Source organism: Physella acuta, unplaced genomic scaffold (assembly GCF_028476545.2).
Source record: "Physella acuta isolate Inbredline_101_S28 unplaced genomic scaffold, ASM2847654v3 ptg000013l, whole genome shotgun sequence".
NCBI classification, from domain to species: domain Eukaryota; kingdom Metazoa; phylum Mollusca; class Gastropoda; family Physidae; genus Physella; species Physella acuta.
In genome coordinates, this window is record NW_026731533.1 from 160,210 (window position 1) to 176,241 (window position 16,032).

A 16,032-nucleotide genomic window follows, 5' to 3' on the forward strand; every position below is an offset into this window, starting at 1 on the left:
TGATGATGAAGTATCCACTCTGGGTTCTTTGTTGTTCGAATACGATTTTTAATTTATTTCAATGAAGGTTCTCAATAAATAGGATTGCGGAAAAATGTTGTGGCCACCTATACATTTTCTTATTGTTAAATCCAGCCCTGCCTTAACTAAGTTTGTTATTAATGGAAGTTTTTAGTTTGTTTAAAGTGATATAAAGCATTCCATCTTTTTAAAAATGTTCTTCCTGTATGTTCAAGGCTTATTGCTTCATTACTGTGAGTCAGATATAATGAGTTATATAACTGAAATGGATGATGGTAAAAAAAGAATTCCACTTCTCCTACCAACAGACAAATGAAGAATTAAATTAAAGTTAAATGTTTTGTTAAACTTATAAAACTTGTAACTAAAGAATAATTTAAGCAGGTGATGTTGCCTTCTTACTTAGCACAGCTGTATGTTCTTTTATCAACAAGAATAATGTGCTTATCTGTATGCAACATTCTAACAGTCTGGTCTTTTCTGTAAACAAATACGTTCTACCTACATTTTGTACACAACACTTGTTCAGAATATGGAATTTATTTACATCTTCATTAGGTACATACATACAATCATAAATAACATTTACAGTTGAGTGAAAAAGGATGCATAGCAAAACAAAGGGAGCTCAATCCAACCACAGTTCGACAAGCTTCGGTAACTTATATTCCCTCAGTGTGGTCAACCTTCAATGTTGCTCTGTGTCGGCAACCAAGCATTGCTTGCTAAAGTCTGTTGAGCAACTTGCTGTAACTTATTCATTTTATAACATACATTGACAGTGGTATAGAAAGATATACACTCTATTACTATATATAAATGCATTCATTTTTTCCATTTTATTTAAATGGAAAAAAAACCCACTCATTTCTGGCTTACTTGTGCTTAAAAAAATGAATCAAACGGTAAAGTTAAAACTACTTTACACATAAAAATTTAAAATAATTGTAATCATACAATCGGCTGGGAGCTGGTATTAACATTTCTTTTATTCACATTTCATGTTAAAATAGGCTTTTCTCACAGTAATATAGTTCTGACAGTTTAAAAATATTTACACAGGGTATTTAGTGAGAATTCAAGCCAAAATGTATTTTTTTTTTTCAATCCAGTTTTGAAGCCTGATTTATGGCACCATATTGCATTTCAATTTCTGGCAGTATAACTGAACAAATCTAAACAAATAAATACTCTAAAAAACATAACACCACAGTTAAAAGGTTTAGATGAGGCAGAGCATTCTACTATACACAGAGGACAAGAATTTAAAGCTAGTTAAGTACAAGAAGTCAGAAAGGGATAAATAACATTTGAGGCCTGACACTTCATAAATATGGGACAATTGGCAGGTAGTTAAAAATTGTAAAAGTCAATGCCATTTCTTAACAGGTGACATTAAAATTATAACAGTGTTTGTACGCAAGCTTTATTTCAACAGAAATACACAATCCTCTTTACAAACACTAAGATACAGATCAGCGGCAACTTCAGGAAGGGAATTTGAAAATTTCAACCATTCTTAAGCTTCCGCTTGTTTTTGGTTGTTTTGTTTTTTTAACCATTTGTGCCTTTCTGTTTTACTTGCTAAAACTTATACGTCTAAAACAAAAAAATGTGACTAAAAACTAAACTGCAATTTACAGTAAAGAAATAGCAGAACTAATAATGTCAACCTGTTTTAAATTTGCAATACAGACTCCCTAGTTGAAAACAGACTTAAATAGTAAGGTAAATTGTGTAGATGAACACACAGTGCACTAGAATCTAACAAAGATGTGGTCAAATTACTGACCCTGCCAGTGTGTGGGTTCAGACCAGCAATGTTTAGATCTTGTATATCAAACTCCATATGATGAAGCAACTCAGCATTCTTGAGGCTGTTAACATGGAATGATAATTAAAACTACCCAGTCATCAAAGACACTGCTGTTGATTGTGTAAAACTGTATAAAATAGAGCCTGTTTCTAAGCTTTTGTGTGTCAACTAAATTGGGACTAGTAGGATGAGGGTAATGCCACAATGATAGCTGGTCATCACAGATCACCCAACACCTGTCGCTGCTGTTCAATATTCACTCTGTGTGCTTTAGTCATGCAAACCATCACGCAGAAGCTGTTTCACTACCATTCAAGTTGAGTAGATCTGTTCCTACAATAGTGACCAAACAGTTACCATAGATGGGTGTCGTTCTGTGGCAGCTTGACCACCCCCACACCTCCCCCAAGCCTGCGATAGTTCATGCTACCAACTATTCTCCAACAGTTTTGTTCAGGGTCATAAATCTCCACTGTCTTCAGGTAGGTTGTCCCATCAAATCCTCCAATAGCCATTAACTGCCCATTGACAACAGCAAGTCCAACCTAAATTTTTAAAATTGGTTTTACAGTTTTAAAATATGAAAATCAAAACTGATATAAAATTATAAATGTGCTTAAAAAATGTCATTGATTTTCTCATTTATTTCAAAACAAAAACAAGATATTCTCTTTAAATTACAGTATAATGAATATTGATTTTATTTTAACTTTTATGCATTAAGGACTGGTGTTATTTATAAAATAAAGTAATATATAAGGCTAGGCAGTTAACTTAGAATTATAATAGAGTGACTGACCCCACTTCTTCTAGAAGTCATAGCAACAACTGGCTCCCAGGCATTTTTCTGTGGGTTGTACCTCTCAGCACTGCTGAGTTCTGTGGTGTCATCTCGTCCCCCAACAGCATAGATCATGTTCTGGAAGACAGCCACCCCCAAGTGTTTGCGCCTTGTCCCCATTGGGGCAACTGGTGTCCATCTGTTGTTCCGTGGATCAAAGCGTTCAACTGTGCACATTAATACCTCAGCATTAGCCACAAGTTACAATAAATCTCTAATTTTAAATCTTAAATGCACATATTACAAACAAATCTTCAACCATCTAAGCTTGATTTAAAAAAAAAAAACTAATTCAGTAATTAGGCTGCTAATCAGCCAGTCTATGGTGTGTACAGCCGAGCTCACAAAAATCTGTGAGCCCAGCTTTTGAGTAAACAAATGAGAAACAAGAGCAACTAATTAATTGATAAACCTGTATTGAGTGGACAAGTCCCATCACTCCCACCAACAGCATACAAATAGCCTTGCAACACTGCCACTCCCACTCCAAGCCTCCTTGTACTCATAGAGGCCACCTTTTGCCATTTATTTGTTTGTGGATCATATCTACAGTTTGAAAATTTCTTGTTTGTCAAATCTATATATAGGTAGTGTCTTATGTAATTTGTTACAGGATTATGCACGCCTACACTGTTATGAAAGTTCTGACCAACCTTTCAACATAATTTAAACAGGATACACCATCTTGTCCACCGACTGCATATAGGAAGTCACCAAGCACTGCTACACCCACACTTGTGCGACAGGAACTAGTTGGAGCAACATCGGAACTCCATTGGTTGGTGTGTGGGTCATACCTACAAAACAGATTTCATTGGTCGGCAGTTTTAGGCAAGATTTCATTGGTCCGCAGTTTTAGGCACAAGAACACACAATACTAGCAAAATAATGGTACAGGACACTCAATATGACATAGCAGATGTTACCTTTCTATGCTATTGAGGTATGACTGACCATCATGACCACCCACGGCATACAAAAGGTCATTGAGTACGGCCACGCCCACTCCACACCTTCGTTTACTCATGGGGGCAACCAGCCTCCACTCATTGCTGCCAGGGTCGTACTTCTCTACACTTGAGATGGCATCTCCACTACACCAGCCCCCAACTGAAAGTTTTTCAAAGTTAAATTAACAAAGGCATCATGACTCAACTAATTCAAACTTATTCTTTTAAATTGTCACTACAGGCAAAAAAGTTTCTTGGATATCAATTTCTTTATTGTATAAGACCACACTCCAAGCCCAATAGCTAGAAATCCTTATCAACTCCAGACCTCATATTTTAATAACAAGACATGTATTAACTTGATAAACTAATATAATTTTAAAAGCGTTAACCATCCTACCGGCAAACAAGACTTCACCACACTTGATAGGTTTCCTTGGTCTTGTTCTTGGCCCTTGCATGAGAGGGCGCTCTTGAGGTAACAACAAGTAGTTCTTAGCCTCGTCAACTAGATCTCGACACGCTTCATCACTCTTGATCAATAGGTCAGCCCCCACAGTACCCACCAGAAACTTGGGAGTCATTAGAGGTAGCCTGACATGTTGCAAAACCTGGAACAATACAACAACAAAGTAGGCTTCTCTTCTCAAAACACAATGACTTGTTTACAAAATATGAATGCATAGACAATAATTAACATTGCAAACGAAAAAAAATTTCTATCACTGAAAAATTAATTTAAACTACTTTAAACATGAAAGATAAAACAGACACAAACAAAAACAGGTGGGTTACCGTGGGTAAATGCTGTCTTCGTTCTTGCACATTATATTTCACCCAATTCATAATAGCATTATAGACCTGTTCTTCAGTCCGAACATTGAGCTCTTCACTACATATTATGTCTACTAGTTGATTGACAGGAAGGAGCATGAATTCTTCACTCTCCATTACCTGGAATGCAATAATTTCAAATCAATAAAAACATACAGGTATGTTTAGATCTAAACAGTAATACATAGGAATATTTTACTTTTCAACATAAACATTATTAACAAGATTATTACAACATCAATTTATTAGAAATTCACACATGTGCGTTAATCCTTCTGTGATGAGTTGTGATTTTGGAAACTTTCTTCCTAGTAAAATTTAATTACCTTACAGACAGCATTAACTAAGGAAATACAGTTTTAGAATTTCAGGTGAAGGTGTGCCAAAGCTAATGGCAGGTGTCATATATAAAAAAGTTTAAAAATATATTCACACAATCTGAATGAGTAACATAGTCCCTATACTGAAGCTAAACATATCAGAAAAAGGAGAATAATATAAAGTTGACATGTAACAAATACAACGAGCTCAGGTTTAATATGCTGAACAAATTTATTCTTCTTCAGCGAAGATGGTTTACTAACCTCCTGAAAATTGTGCTGTGTGAATTTATCTGCTATTCGAAGAAGATCTCGACATGCGTGAGTGTCAGCAAATGCTCTGATGCCTAGACAATTGGAAGGATCAAGCTGCCTTTTTAAAAACTCACAACACACATCTTGAATTTCTACAAGCTGTTCAGAAAAAAAAAATAATTAAAGATTGTCATTATAAAAACTTATGAAGTAATTCAGAATAAAGCTGATCAATTGAGTGCTTTAGTTAAAGATTTTTTTAAAAATCTGCTATTACTTAAATTACTACTATTAGCATCAATCTAAAACTATGCATCATGACAGTAAATAATATAAAATAACATTACCTGCAATAAACAAGCAGCTGGGAGAAGGGTCTGTACATTATTTTCCTCAACTGTTATGCTAGACGTGTAACAGAAATCTATTAGAAGTTCCATCGCTGTTTCGTCTATATCCTAGGGAAATAAAATATACTTAGCCCTATAAAATAAAACATACATTATCTAAAAAACTAGCTTTCATATTTGTAACTTCAGGAAAATGGTTTAGAAAAGAATAGGAACAAAAAATATGTACCTTTATAGTGACTTCCGTTTGACGGCTTTCTGCTAACTCCCCAGTGAACATGGCATGAAAGTAGGGACTGCATGCTGAGAGAACTACTCTGTGAGCAAAGATCTTTTTAGACCCGACTAAAAGAATGACATCACACAGCTCTCTGTGTTTGCGTAGAACATTGACAGTGTCCAGTGTATGTCTAGGATGTTTATCAGAGGTATATCCAAGCCTTGCAGGTGAGGATGACCGTTCCATAGGTGTTTCAAGTCGATTCATTTTCAGTCTGCTCATTCAAACAAACTGCCTCAATCATTTCATCTTCTCACTGTTTTAAATATATGACTCATTCTCTGATCAGCTGATGTTATAAGAGTTCCTTCTTAAACCATTACATACAAACTTTTAGTAAGTCATTAAAGAGACAAATCATAATTATTTCTGCAAAAGTGGAATAAATGTGTTAGATTTTAATGTATATTTTTTCAGTTTTTAAATAGTATTATAGCTAATTTCTAAACAAAAATTATAACTATTAAAAGCTGAAATATGTTTTAATGGAATATTGTTTTCTTTAAAAACTGAACAGCCAGCTCAAAGTTGACAGTAGCTTGTCCCCATTTAAGTGTACCAATGCTATAGTATATTTAGGCCAAGGCTATCCCCAGTCAGTTTGGAGTCGGTGGGGAATAGATGTACGAGGTCTATTCCAAACTGACTTGGAATAGCCCCAATTCACAGTTGGCTATTATTTCAAGCAAAATTCACATGGGAATAATATCTTACAATAACAAAAGCATTTGTCATCAATGAGGAGTAAGGTATAGACTAAGACAGCAGTACTATTTTTAAATTTATTGTGTTATATTTTTATAAGAAAAAGTATTAGGCCTATGGTTTAAGTTTAGGTTCATATCTGCTAAGTAGACTAGGTGATCAATTATGCACTTTAAATCTAAACTAATCAGGGCTTTTTTCTCTTATAAAACATCTAAGGGACATGGGTTTTTCCCAGCAAATATGCCCGCAATCACATCATAAATGGAAAAAAATTAATGGATGTAACCCTTTCAAGAATAACTGCTAAAAAATCAAAATTAGATAGGCCTAAGACAATGCCAAAGGGGCAAAGGTAGTATAATATTAAATAAGTAGGTAATCTATCGTTTTGGGTACGTAAAATCGCCCGCGGCTATTAATGTACGAAAACGTTACCTCATTGTCAAGGCTGTAATAGAAGTATATTTTGATATGTTTGTGTCAAATATTATAGATAAATGAATAATAAACCTAAATCAATGGCTAAATATATTAATATAGGCCAGAAATTAACTTTAAACATCAGTGTCTGCAAGCAAGATTTGCTATATAAACAGCAGCCATTTGTAAAATAGAGTGACTTCCGCCTGAATCTCGCCCTATAAGTCTTTAAAAATAAAACTTTAACAAGATGGCTGCTATAGTAAATGAGCATGGTTGCATCTGTTGGAAACATCGCTGGTGTTCATTTATTACTGAAAAGTTTTAATTCAATTGTTTAAAAACAGGTACATAAATGAAACAAGGAAACATTTTTGTATTTTTCAAAACATAAATCCTCCTCAAAATGTGAAATAATTATTAAAATTTAAGGAGTCACCTGTTTTTCACATTACTAGTCGCGGGCGATTTTACGTACCCAAAACGATAGATTACCAATAAGTATAATAGCCTATTAATAAAATTAATTAGGCCTAGGCCTAATGATAAAGACCTAATTAATTTTTATTAAGATATTTATTTTTAGGCCTACATCCAGCATGCCAGCCACACATAGTACATACTCATATGTCCACTAAACCACACAACTTCATACTCTATAGGGCGTTTTAACATTAAATGTATCAAAAACACTGAACAATTGTGAATGAATTATTTTATGATTGATTGTTGTTGAATTGAGAATTTGTTCAGTTCACTTTTTTCACCTCTCACAAAAGTTTGTAGTTAACCATGATTTTAGAATTTAGAACAACTTTTAGACAAAACTAAGACAGGATTAAACATAATAAACTATGTAGACTCTATGACTTGGGCCTTGAACTAACTTATAGCTAGACTAGTTTAAGATATAATCTAGATCTAGATCTAGATCTAGGTTTCTAGATTCTAAATCCAGACTCCAGTCTAAAGTTAGAAGATGTTAAAACAATAATCCAGTGAGCAATAGACATAAAATTTAACTTCCGGAAAGTTAAAAAAATACTTTTTTTTAAATGAGATAGACCTAAGCAAAATACTAATTTTATTTTAGTTTCATAAATATTTGCTGCAAAAAATTTATTATAAAATCTCAAGATTTTAAAAGTATACCTTTATTTTTTTTTAACAAACCTTGATATAAAATTAAAGTATGTATTCAATTTGAACTCTGCTATTTTTATTTGCTTATTTTTACAAACCTAACTAAACAGTTCAACCAATCAATTTTCTCCAGAGGCGGATGTTGTTTTTATATTGTTTATGTGGCAACCGAAAAGTAAACAGAAAAAAGATCACGTTTTTAATCTTTTTATGATAAATATTCATATTTTCTTACTAAGTATTAGCAAAATATTGTTACGAGCGTAAAATGTCAGCCACAGACGCTCACTCCGGTGAAGATGATGATGATGCCATGACTGATTTGCAAACGGAAAACACAACAGATGAGGATGATGATGCACCGGCCAACGCAAACACAGGGACAAGGATAAACACACCGACCATTACTGAGTTCAGTAGTAAACCTAGCACTATAATAGCAGGTGGTGGAAAAGTAGAATCAGAAGCCTTTATTCCAAACTCAAACATCGTTACTCACTGTATATACACTAATGATTTGGAACGCTTAACTAAGTAAGCTTTTTTTGTAAGTTTAGCAAGCTAATTGAAATTGCATGCCATATATTGATTATATTGGCTTTTTACCTACCAGTATTTAAGTATTGTACTAAGTAGTAAAGTACTATCCTCTGTCCAAAAATGTTATTAGGTTACACATTATCCAAAATTATATTTCAAGTATTTACACCATAAAGTAGATCTTGTATTTTTCCACTCGGTTGCGAGTCTTTACCCATGAAAATCTAGGTTATGTCAATTTGTTAAATTTTGTCAACTTTTACATGCAAACATTATACATAGCCAAACCCTAACCTAACTCTAATTATATTTTTTAACTTCCATATAGTTCTATGTAATAAACAAATATGCTTGCAATCACATCTGCGAAAAAGAAATGATGAACACACTGACACTGGTGAGCAGAGTTTCTTCCAGGCATCTCTGAACGAAATGAAATTTATATTATTTATATAGAAAATATATACTTTTAACAGTGTCTGCCCCCCCCCCCCCCCCCTGAAGAAAGTCCTCCGCCCCCCGAAAATTTCAAATGCCCCCCCCCCCCCCCCCGGAGAAAAAAGTCTGGAAGAAACACTGCTGGTGAGGTCAATCAATCCTGTTCACAACATATAAAAAATATTAAAGACAAAACCACAATGGGTTACTATACACTAGACTTAAAGAAATAGAAGGCTTGTTAACTGGAACAGTAACGTTTTAAAAACTATCTACACTTTTAAAAAACTAAACAAGTCTATTTTAAATAGTCTTCAATGGGACACACAAGAACACACACACCCCAGAATACAGTGGTAAACTATGATTCTACACTGAACAAATGTACACTAATGTAATAGAAACTTTTAGTAATAAGAGTACTTAAGTGAGCCATTAATTCACACTTTCAACAGTTTTTATATACCAACACAAAGACTTGAACAAGTGGAACAATGATCATATAATGGACAATATCTCTCATTACAAGGATGGAATTGAAACAATAGCACAGGTCAACAAGTACAACATTACCAAGCACACATATTTACTCGTTTTCTATAGTAATACATAAGGAGATCACAATAATTGTCAATAGTAAAACGTATTCACTAGTTACTACCACTGCATTATGGATTTCTGATTAGACAAGTACACTTACTGTTGTAGATCAATTTTAGCTTGACATTACTGAAATAAATTTGCCACATATTTATAAAACCAAAAAAAAAGTAATCTCAAATTTTTTGCAGCTGCTTTGACAACCAAAGCGATGCCAACAGGAAAGAAGCAATTGACAATTTAAACAAAAGAGACTCTGTTGGGAAAAGCCCTCTAGATATAGCAGCATGCCTGGGAAGAGAAGAAATTGTGGGATTACTTGTTGAAAGGGGAGGGGAAATAAATAAAACAAATTCTAAAGGTTATTACATTGTTTTATTTTTTTTATAGTAGCTACTTTCTATGAGCTAAGAAAAGTAAGCAATTTATCTGAACAGACTGAATTGGCATTGCTTTTAGTTCTATGTTAATGTGATACAAGCTTATATAAGATGAATTTATGTAGGCAATTGCTGTCATTTGTGGCATATACATTAGTAAATATTTGTAATTGCAGGATACACATGCCTACACTATGCTGCTGCTTGGGGTAGAAAAAATGTTTTAAAGATCCTCTGTGATAATGGAGGAGATTTACAGATTAGAACCATCCATAATGAACGTCCCAGAGATATAGCTATCAGATACAATCAAGAAGAATGTGTAAATTTTTTAGACTGGGCAGGTAAGCATCTAAATGCAATGTCTGTTGAACAGACTATAATATTGTATTTAACAAGAAACTACTTTTCTCAGTCTCTTTTTTAAAACAAGAAACAGTTAACAGATTAGAACAATTTTTAAAGGTAATGCATTATTGTTTTCACTTAGTTAACATTAACATTGTTGACTGTTTTTTTATTTCATGCAAAAACTGCAAACACTGTACTTCTTTCTGAAGTTTACCTAATTTTTAATTACTTGCCAGTATGATGTTTTCTAAATGTATTGTTTCAAATTTTTAAATTATAGAAGCCAAAAATTTGCTGCAAGATTCAATTATAGAGGCTCAGGAATTAATGAATGAACCCACAGACAAAAATGCCATTACTAAGCTTACAAGGGAGGACAAGGTTGTCTTTTTGTTTACTTTTATTTTTTTTAAAGCCTCAGTCAATTTTTTTTAATTTTGATAGGATTTTGTTACCTTATTTGAATGTAAACAAAGGTGTTTAGTATATATTTTTAAACATCAATTTTGCCTTTACTATGTTAGTTTCACATCACGCATACATCAATAATGGCCAGTAGGTCTACTTGTCTTTTTCATTATGTAAGTATTACATCACTGGTATACCAATAAAGAGAGGTATTTTTCTTCTTATTCATGTTAGCTTCACATCACATGTACATCAATAGAGGAAGGTGTTTGTCTTTTTCTTTAAAACAATATTTAGTGCATGCTGAGTTTTTTTATCATTTCAGTTCATTCTCTTAAACACTTGCAAAGAAAAGCAGGATTGGCTGATTAATAATTTAGAAGCTACCACTCAGGAATTTATAACCCAGAGGACTTCTTTTATAAACATTGTCACTCCTATTTTAAATAAAATTACAGATTCAAGTAAGTAAATATATAATTTCCTGCTATCTTCACACATACTTATTAAAAATTAATGTTATTTTGAAAGGTAGGAATATTTTTGAAAATCTTAAAATTTGCGCACAATAAAACAAATTAAACAATTGCAATTTTTTAGAGAATTATGTCAGTACCACATTTTGTTCAAGTTAATGTATAGCATGTATGTTCATAGCAACTCTGATAAGTTAATAATGTTTTTTTTAAAAATCAATAGATTAATTGATAATTAAAAGGTCTGAATATTTGTAAAGAACTTTGATTATAAAGGTAGAACCAGTTAAAATAGTTATATAATAACAAAAGTAAAGCATACAGAATACTAGAAAAACTCCTATATTTTATGATAGTTAGCTCAAAAAATACCAAACACCAATATGTTCTGTAGTTATAAACTTAACATTTAAATTTAAAATATATAACAAATTAGTTTTTAATGATATTTGTCAGAACAATTTTCTCTCACAGTAAAACCCTTATAACTTTTTAGCGCAATTTCCATTCTGGAGAATTGCGTTTATTAACTCGTCATTTCTGGGAATGGATGGATGAATGTATGGATGTATGAATGAATGTATGGGTGAATGTGTGTCCGGGCTTTAAGTCGTATCTCCTCCTCAACGAAGCAATATCGATGACTAGTTCCAAAAGCAATTATGTTAAGCAAGTTACAAGGATGAACATAGGCCATAAAAATTACGGGTTTCTTTCATGGATTTCCCAGAAAAGCCAAAAAACTTCGAAAAAAAGCAGTTTTTTGCCCATATCTCGGCAACCAGACCACTAAGCGACTTGAAACATGTACCAATCGATTCCTGCCATAATTTAGAACAATATTGCCGAAGAAAGTTTTCAAAAATATCCTTTCGTTCGGTCACAAAAATTTTTTTGAATTAATTAAAATTTGGACCGAATTAGTAGGCATTTTTTCCAACCACACCACACGCGTCATCACGTTCAATAGCTGCGCCATCGCGTTCCATGGCTGCGCCATCACGTTCAGTAGGCGCGCAATGGTTTTTAGTCATGTAACTCTATTGTAAATAAAACATGTAAAATACTGAAAAAAATTAATAAAAAACGTTTTGATAACTAACCAATGGTTTTACTAACCCTGCTCTTGATTTACGCTACGACAGAGCTATTTTTAGATAACATAAGGAAATTGCGCTAAAATTGTCACTAGCCTTTTTAATTACCTTGTTTTAATTATAGTTTTAGTGTTCTATTAATTTAAAAAAAAATAGAATGAATTTAAATTCAACGATTAATTTTTACCCATTAGGTCTAACAATCTTTTTAAGTATAATGCACACATTTTTTAAAAGTGTTATTCAAGATAACTATTCAATTTAATACTTTGAAAAATTATTGCTTGTTTATAGATTTAATGACAAATTTTAGATTCTGAGAGAATTTTTTTAAAAATAATACCATTGTATTCTTGCACACATATATTTTAAACATAAACTTTTTTAGCCTGAATATAATAGACTAGTTCTCTGCTAACAATATAGAATTTAATTAAATGCGTCAATTGTATTCTCAAAATGAAAAGGAAGTGGGAGTGATCTCCCCTAAACTTTCTGTGTTATCTGGCTATAGAAATATAGAAGTTTGTGACAAAAACGCTGCTTGAAAATTTCTTAGAATATGCTTTATAAGAATATGATATCATATTATAAAATTATTATATGATATCAAATTATCAAGGTCTCTGAGAAATTGGATATGGAGCAAAATACCCCATTACAAAGTACAAGTTTTTATAGTTTTTTGTGACAAAGGAAATAAAGTGAATAAAAATAATGTTTAAATATTACAATTATATAATATCAGACAGGTTATTTTGTATTGTATTGGAATTGATTAAAATGATTTGTTTTGTAGTAAATTACTCAACCATTTTAATTGAAAAATCCAAAAATAAATTTTCTGAATCTAAATCTTTAGATTTTTCTTTTTCAACTAAACAGGTATTATACATTGTACACAGTTTTTAAAAATGTAGATTTCATTTGCTTATTTTCGTTTCTATTATTAGGGAAGAACAGTCACATGCGGAGTGAATTTTCATCAGTTGCATCAAGTTTACATTTAAAATAGTAGCAAATTAAATTTTACCTTTTTGAAGGCATCTTTTTCAATGCAACTTTTACAACTAAAAAAAATTCTGTTACTTTTTGAAGTTTTTAGTTTGCATTTCAGTTTATTGTTTTTAATAAAAGTACAAAATACTCCAGACTTCACTTTCTCTATATTGCATTTTAAAAACCTTAATTTATTAATATTTTTAGTAGCAGATGCTGCCCAATTTCTTCAAGATAAATAAAATGTCTTTTCATATGCAATTAATCTGTGAAGTAAATTGTTTTTCCTATTCTGATTATTATAGCACAAGCTAAAGATACATCTGCTGTAAGTCAGTTTAATATGTACAAATTTACTTCCTATTTGTAACTGTATGCATGAGTTTTTTAAAGAACAATATAATTCTAAAGGATGCAGTAATAGTCATACTTTATAAATAAGCTTCCAGAAAGACTGTGAAATAACAATATAATTAAATGTATTACTGATCAAGTATGACATTCTGAATATTTTTTTCATGTAAACAAACAAGACATTGTGAGTTTGGGCTCTCAGCTCATGTATGTTTAATACAAGATAGCCAGATCTTTTTTTCTTATCTTCATTAGAAAATACTTCTCTTCCAGGTCCGTCCTAAAACAAGGCCAACCTCTAGCTCATTGTCTCTTTCTAGACCTAAATCTAGCAAGGTTTCAGGCAGTCCTTCCCTTGATGTAATGCCCATCTAATGCCTTCAGTGTAACCTTTACCCCTAACATTGTGTAGCCACCTTGAGTTTGATGTCATCTTTTGTAGATGTTAAGTTTTGTGATGAGAGCTAATGATTAACATGAATTTTTTACTACTTATTTTCAGTGTTAAAATTAGAAGATCATAGTTGTTTTTGTTTTTTTTTTTAAATATTGCTTCAGTATTAATATCCTAAGAAAGTGTGTGAATTCTTAATATGTGCAAACTGACACTTGGCTCATTACTTTAAAAAAAAATGCAAATTTCAGGTTGTAAAAAACAGTGCAAAAACAGACTGCACATTTAAGATTCCATCTTTGTAGTGGCTTTTTACTTAATATGATCTTTTTTATGTATCCTAACATGCACGAAACTAACCATTTTAATTTCATGCATAATTTACCATATTATTTTGGCAGGAGAGTGTTTTTAAATGTTTAATTTATATATGCTTGTGTTTGGGGCGCTGGACATACACAAGAAATGAATCTAGGCTTACCAGTACTACTAACTTAGGATCATCATGTGAAATATGTAGCTTTTGTTTTTATTAAAGAAAAATTGTTTTTTTTATTACAAAGTTCTTAAAATAAGAGTTTTTCAGAAGAATTATGAGAACCTTATTTAATATGAAAAAATTATCTAAATTGTCAAAAAAGATTATGGTAAGACATGAGTATCATGTCTAAAACATTGTTTAGTAGACACAAAAGAATGAAATTTTTGTAAGAAATTTAGACAATTAACAAAGTTTGGGGTTAAAAAGCTACATTGTAAAAAAAATCATAAGAAAATATTATTTTTAAATGTTGGGACATTTTTGTTGCCTCATAAATAGACATACTTTTGTCTCCCTAATTAAGCTTTTTGTCCTCTATATTGTTTTGGAGTGCAAGTGGTCATGGCATAAATATTTACTAAATAGGTGTCACATTCTTAACAGGGCACCTTTTAATTACAATTATGTAGCCTATATATAGGCCTATATATATATATATATATATATATATATATATATATATATATATATATATATATATATATATATATATATATATATATATATATATATATATATATGGAAAAAAAGTTAGTACACATCAGAAACCACACCATAAATAAAATGCATAATTAATGCAAAATTAAAACAGCATGGAAGTACAATTAAAACCAAAAGCATGAGTTAATGTTTTCTTTATATACTTTGATGATTAAAGGAGATCTGTTGTGCATTATATTTGTATAGATAGTTGCATAGCATCTCATCAAGAATGTGTTTTCATGTTAAGAGATTGTGTCAGGGGTTGTTTTTTTTTCATTTTTGCATGTTCTGATTTTTCCCAAAGGATGTTTTTATTACTATTTCTATGTTAAAATTTTAACCATTTAAAAATGTTTTGGAACTTTCTATTATTATTTCTATACATTTACATTTTAAGAAAATATTTTGTATTTAAAACATATTTTCCCAAAAAAAAAAAATTCAAATTAATCTTATAATAATTAAACACTTGTATGGTACTTATCATGTGTAATTAATGTTTCAGAAATTTAGAGCTTAATGGATGTTTTGCTCATCTAAGTCTAGTTTTAGCAATTCCTCTGATTAATCCTCTCAGATATTGTTCATTAAAATTTCATTGCATTTATTTCTAAACAGGCACAGAAAGGCAAGAAAAAGGTCAAATAAAAGGGTAGATATGTATTCAATTCTCCACTTGCTGATGAAACTCAAAATAAATGTAAAAAACATCTATTCAATTCTTTTTCTCTTTCAAGAATTGCATTTGTTACAATTTTGAAAGGTTCTCCATGAAATAAGTATAAGTGAAACACTTCAATTGGTGTACTAAAATAATTTTATAAAATTCAATTTCCTTGCCTAAAACCCATTTTAGTGTGCTTAAGGTACTGTTAGGGTTTAAAGAAATGTAAAATAAATAGGCATACAACTATTTTGATATAAATATTCAAAACAATTTTTTTTAAACAGTGAAGTTGGAAAAAATATTAACATATATTCAAAAGAATAACTTCCATTTTAAAATGAATGAAATTTGTAAAAATTGAATGTA

The 16,032-nt window shown here is 31.4% G+C and overlaps 2 protein-coding genes across 11 annotated transcripts; one reads left to right on the forward strand and one right to left on the reverse strand.

Moving 5' to 3' along the window:
- Positions 1-542: 542 nt before the first annotated feature.
- Positions 543-7,812, reverse strand: LOC131935703 (kelch-like protein 20). Of its 7 annotated transcripts, none has more exons than XM_059292311.1 (11): positions 7,683-7,812; positions 5,617-5,881; positions 5,385-5,495; positions 5,047-5,196; positions 4,424-4,582; positions 4,029-4,239; positions 3,605-3,788; positions 3,332-3,475; positions 3,091-3,224; positions 2,637-2,845; positions 543-2,382 (listed from the first exon to the last, which is right to left on the reverse strand). In XM_059292311.1, the coding sequence occupies exons 2-11, from the start codon at positions 5,872-5,874 to the stop codon at positions 2,191-2,193; spliced, it is 1,752 nt and encodes a 583-aa protein (XP_059148294.1). In that variant the 5' UTR covers positions 5,875-5,881; positions 7,683-7,812; the 3' UTR covers positions 543-2,190. The 7 variants fall into 7 exon arrangements, with proteins under 7 accessions (XP_059148294.1, XP_059148273.1, XP_059148244.1 ...); XM_059292290.1 differs by having other exon boundaries at positions 5,617-5,977; XM_059292261.1 differs by having other exon boundaries at positions 5,617-6,036.
- Positions 7,813-8,066: 254 nt separating this feature from the next.
- Positions 8,067-15,711, forward strand: LOC131935723 (ankyrin repeat domain-containing protein 45-like). Of its 4 annotated transcripts, XM_059292325.1 has the most exons (8): positions 8,067-8,472; positions 9,708-9,877; positions 10,073-10,240; positions 10,528-10,628; positions 10,981-11,119; positions 13,533-13,555; positions 13,855-13,941; positions 15,618-15,711. In XM_059292325.1, exons 1-8 carry the CDS (start codon positions 8,207-8,209, stop codon positions 15,645-15,647), a joined length of 984 nt encoding a protein of 327 aa, XP_059148308.1. In that variant the 5' UTR covers positions 8,067-8,206; the 3' UTR covers positions 15,648-15,711. The 4 variants fall into 4 exon arrangements, with proteins under 4 accessions (XP_059148308.1, XP_059148327.1, XP_059148337.1 ...); XM_059292344.1 differs by lacking the exon at positions 13,855-13,941; XM_059292354.1 differs by lacking the exons at positions 13,533-13,555; positions 13,855-13,941.
- The last annotated feature ends 321 nt before the right edge of the window (positions 15,712-16,032 follow it).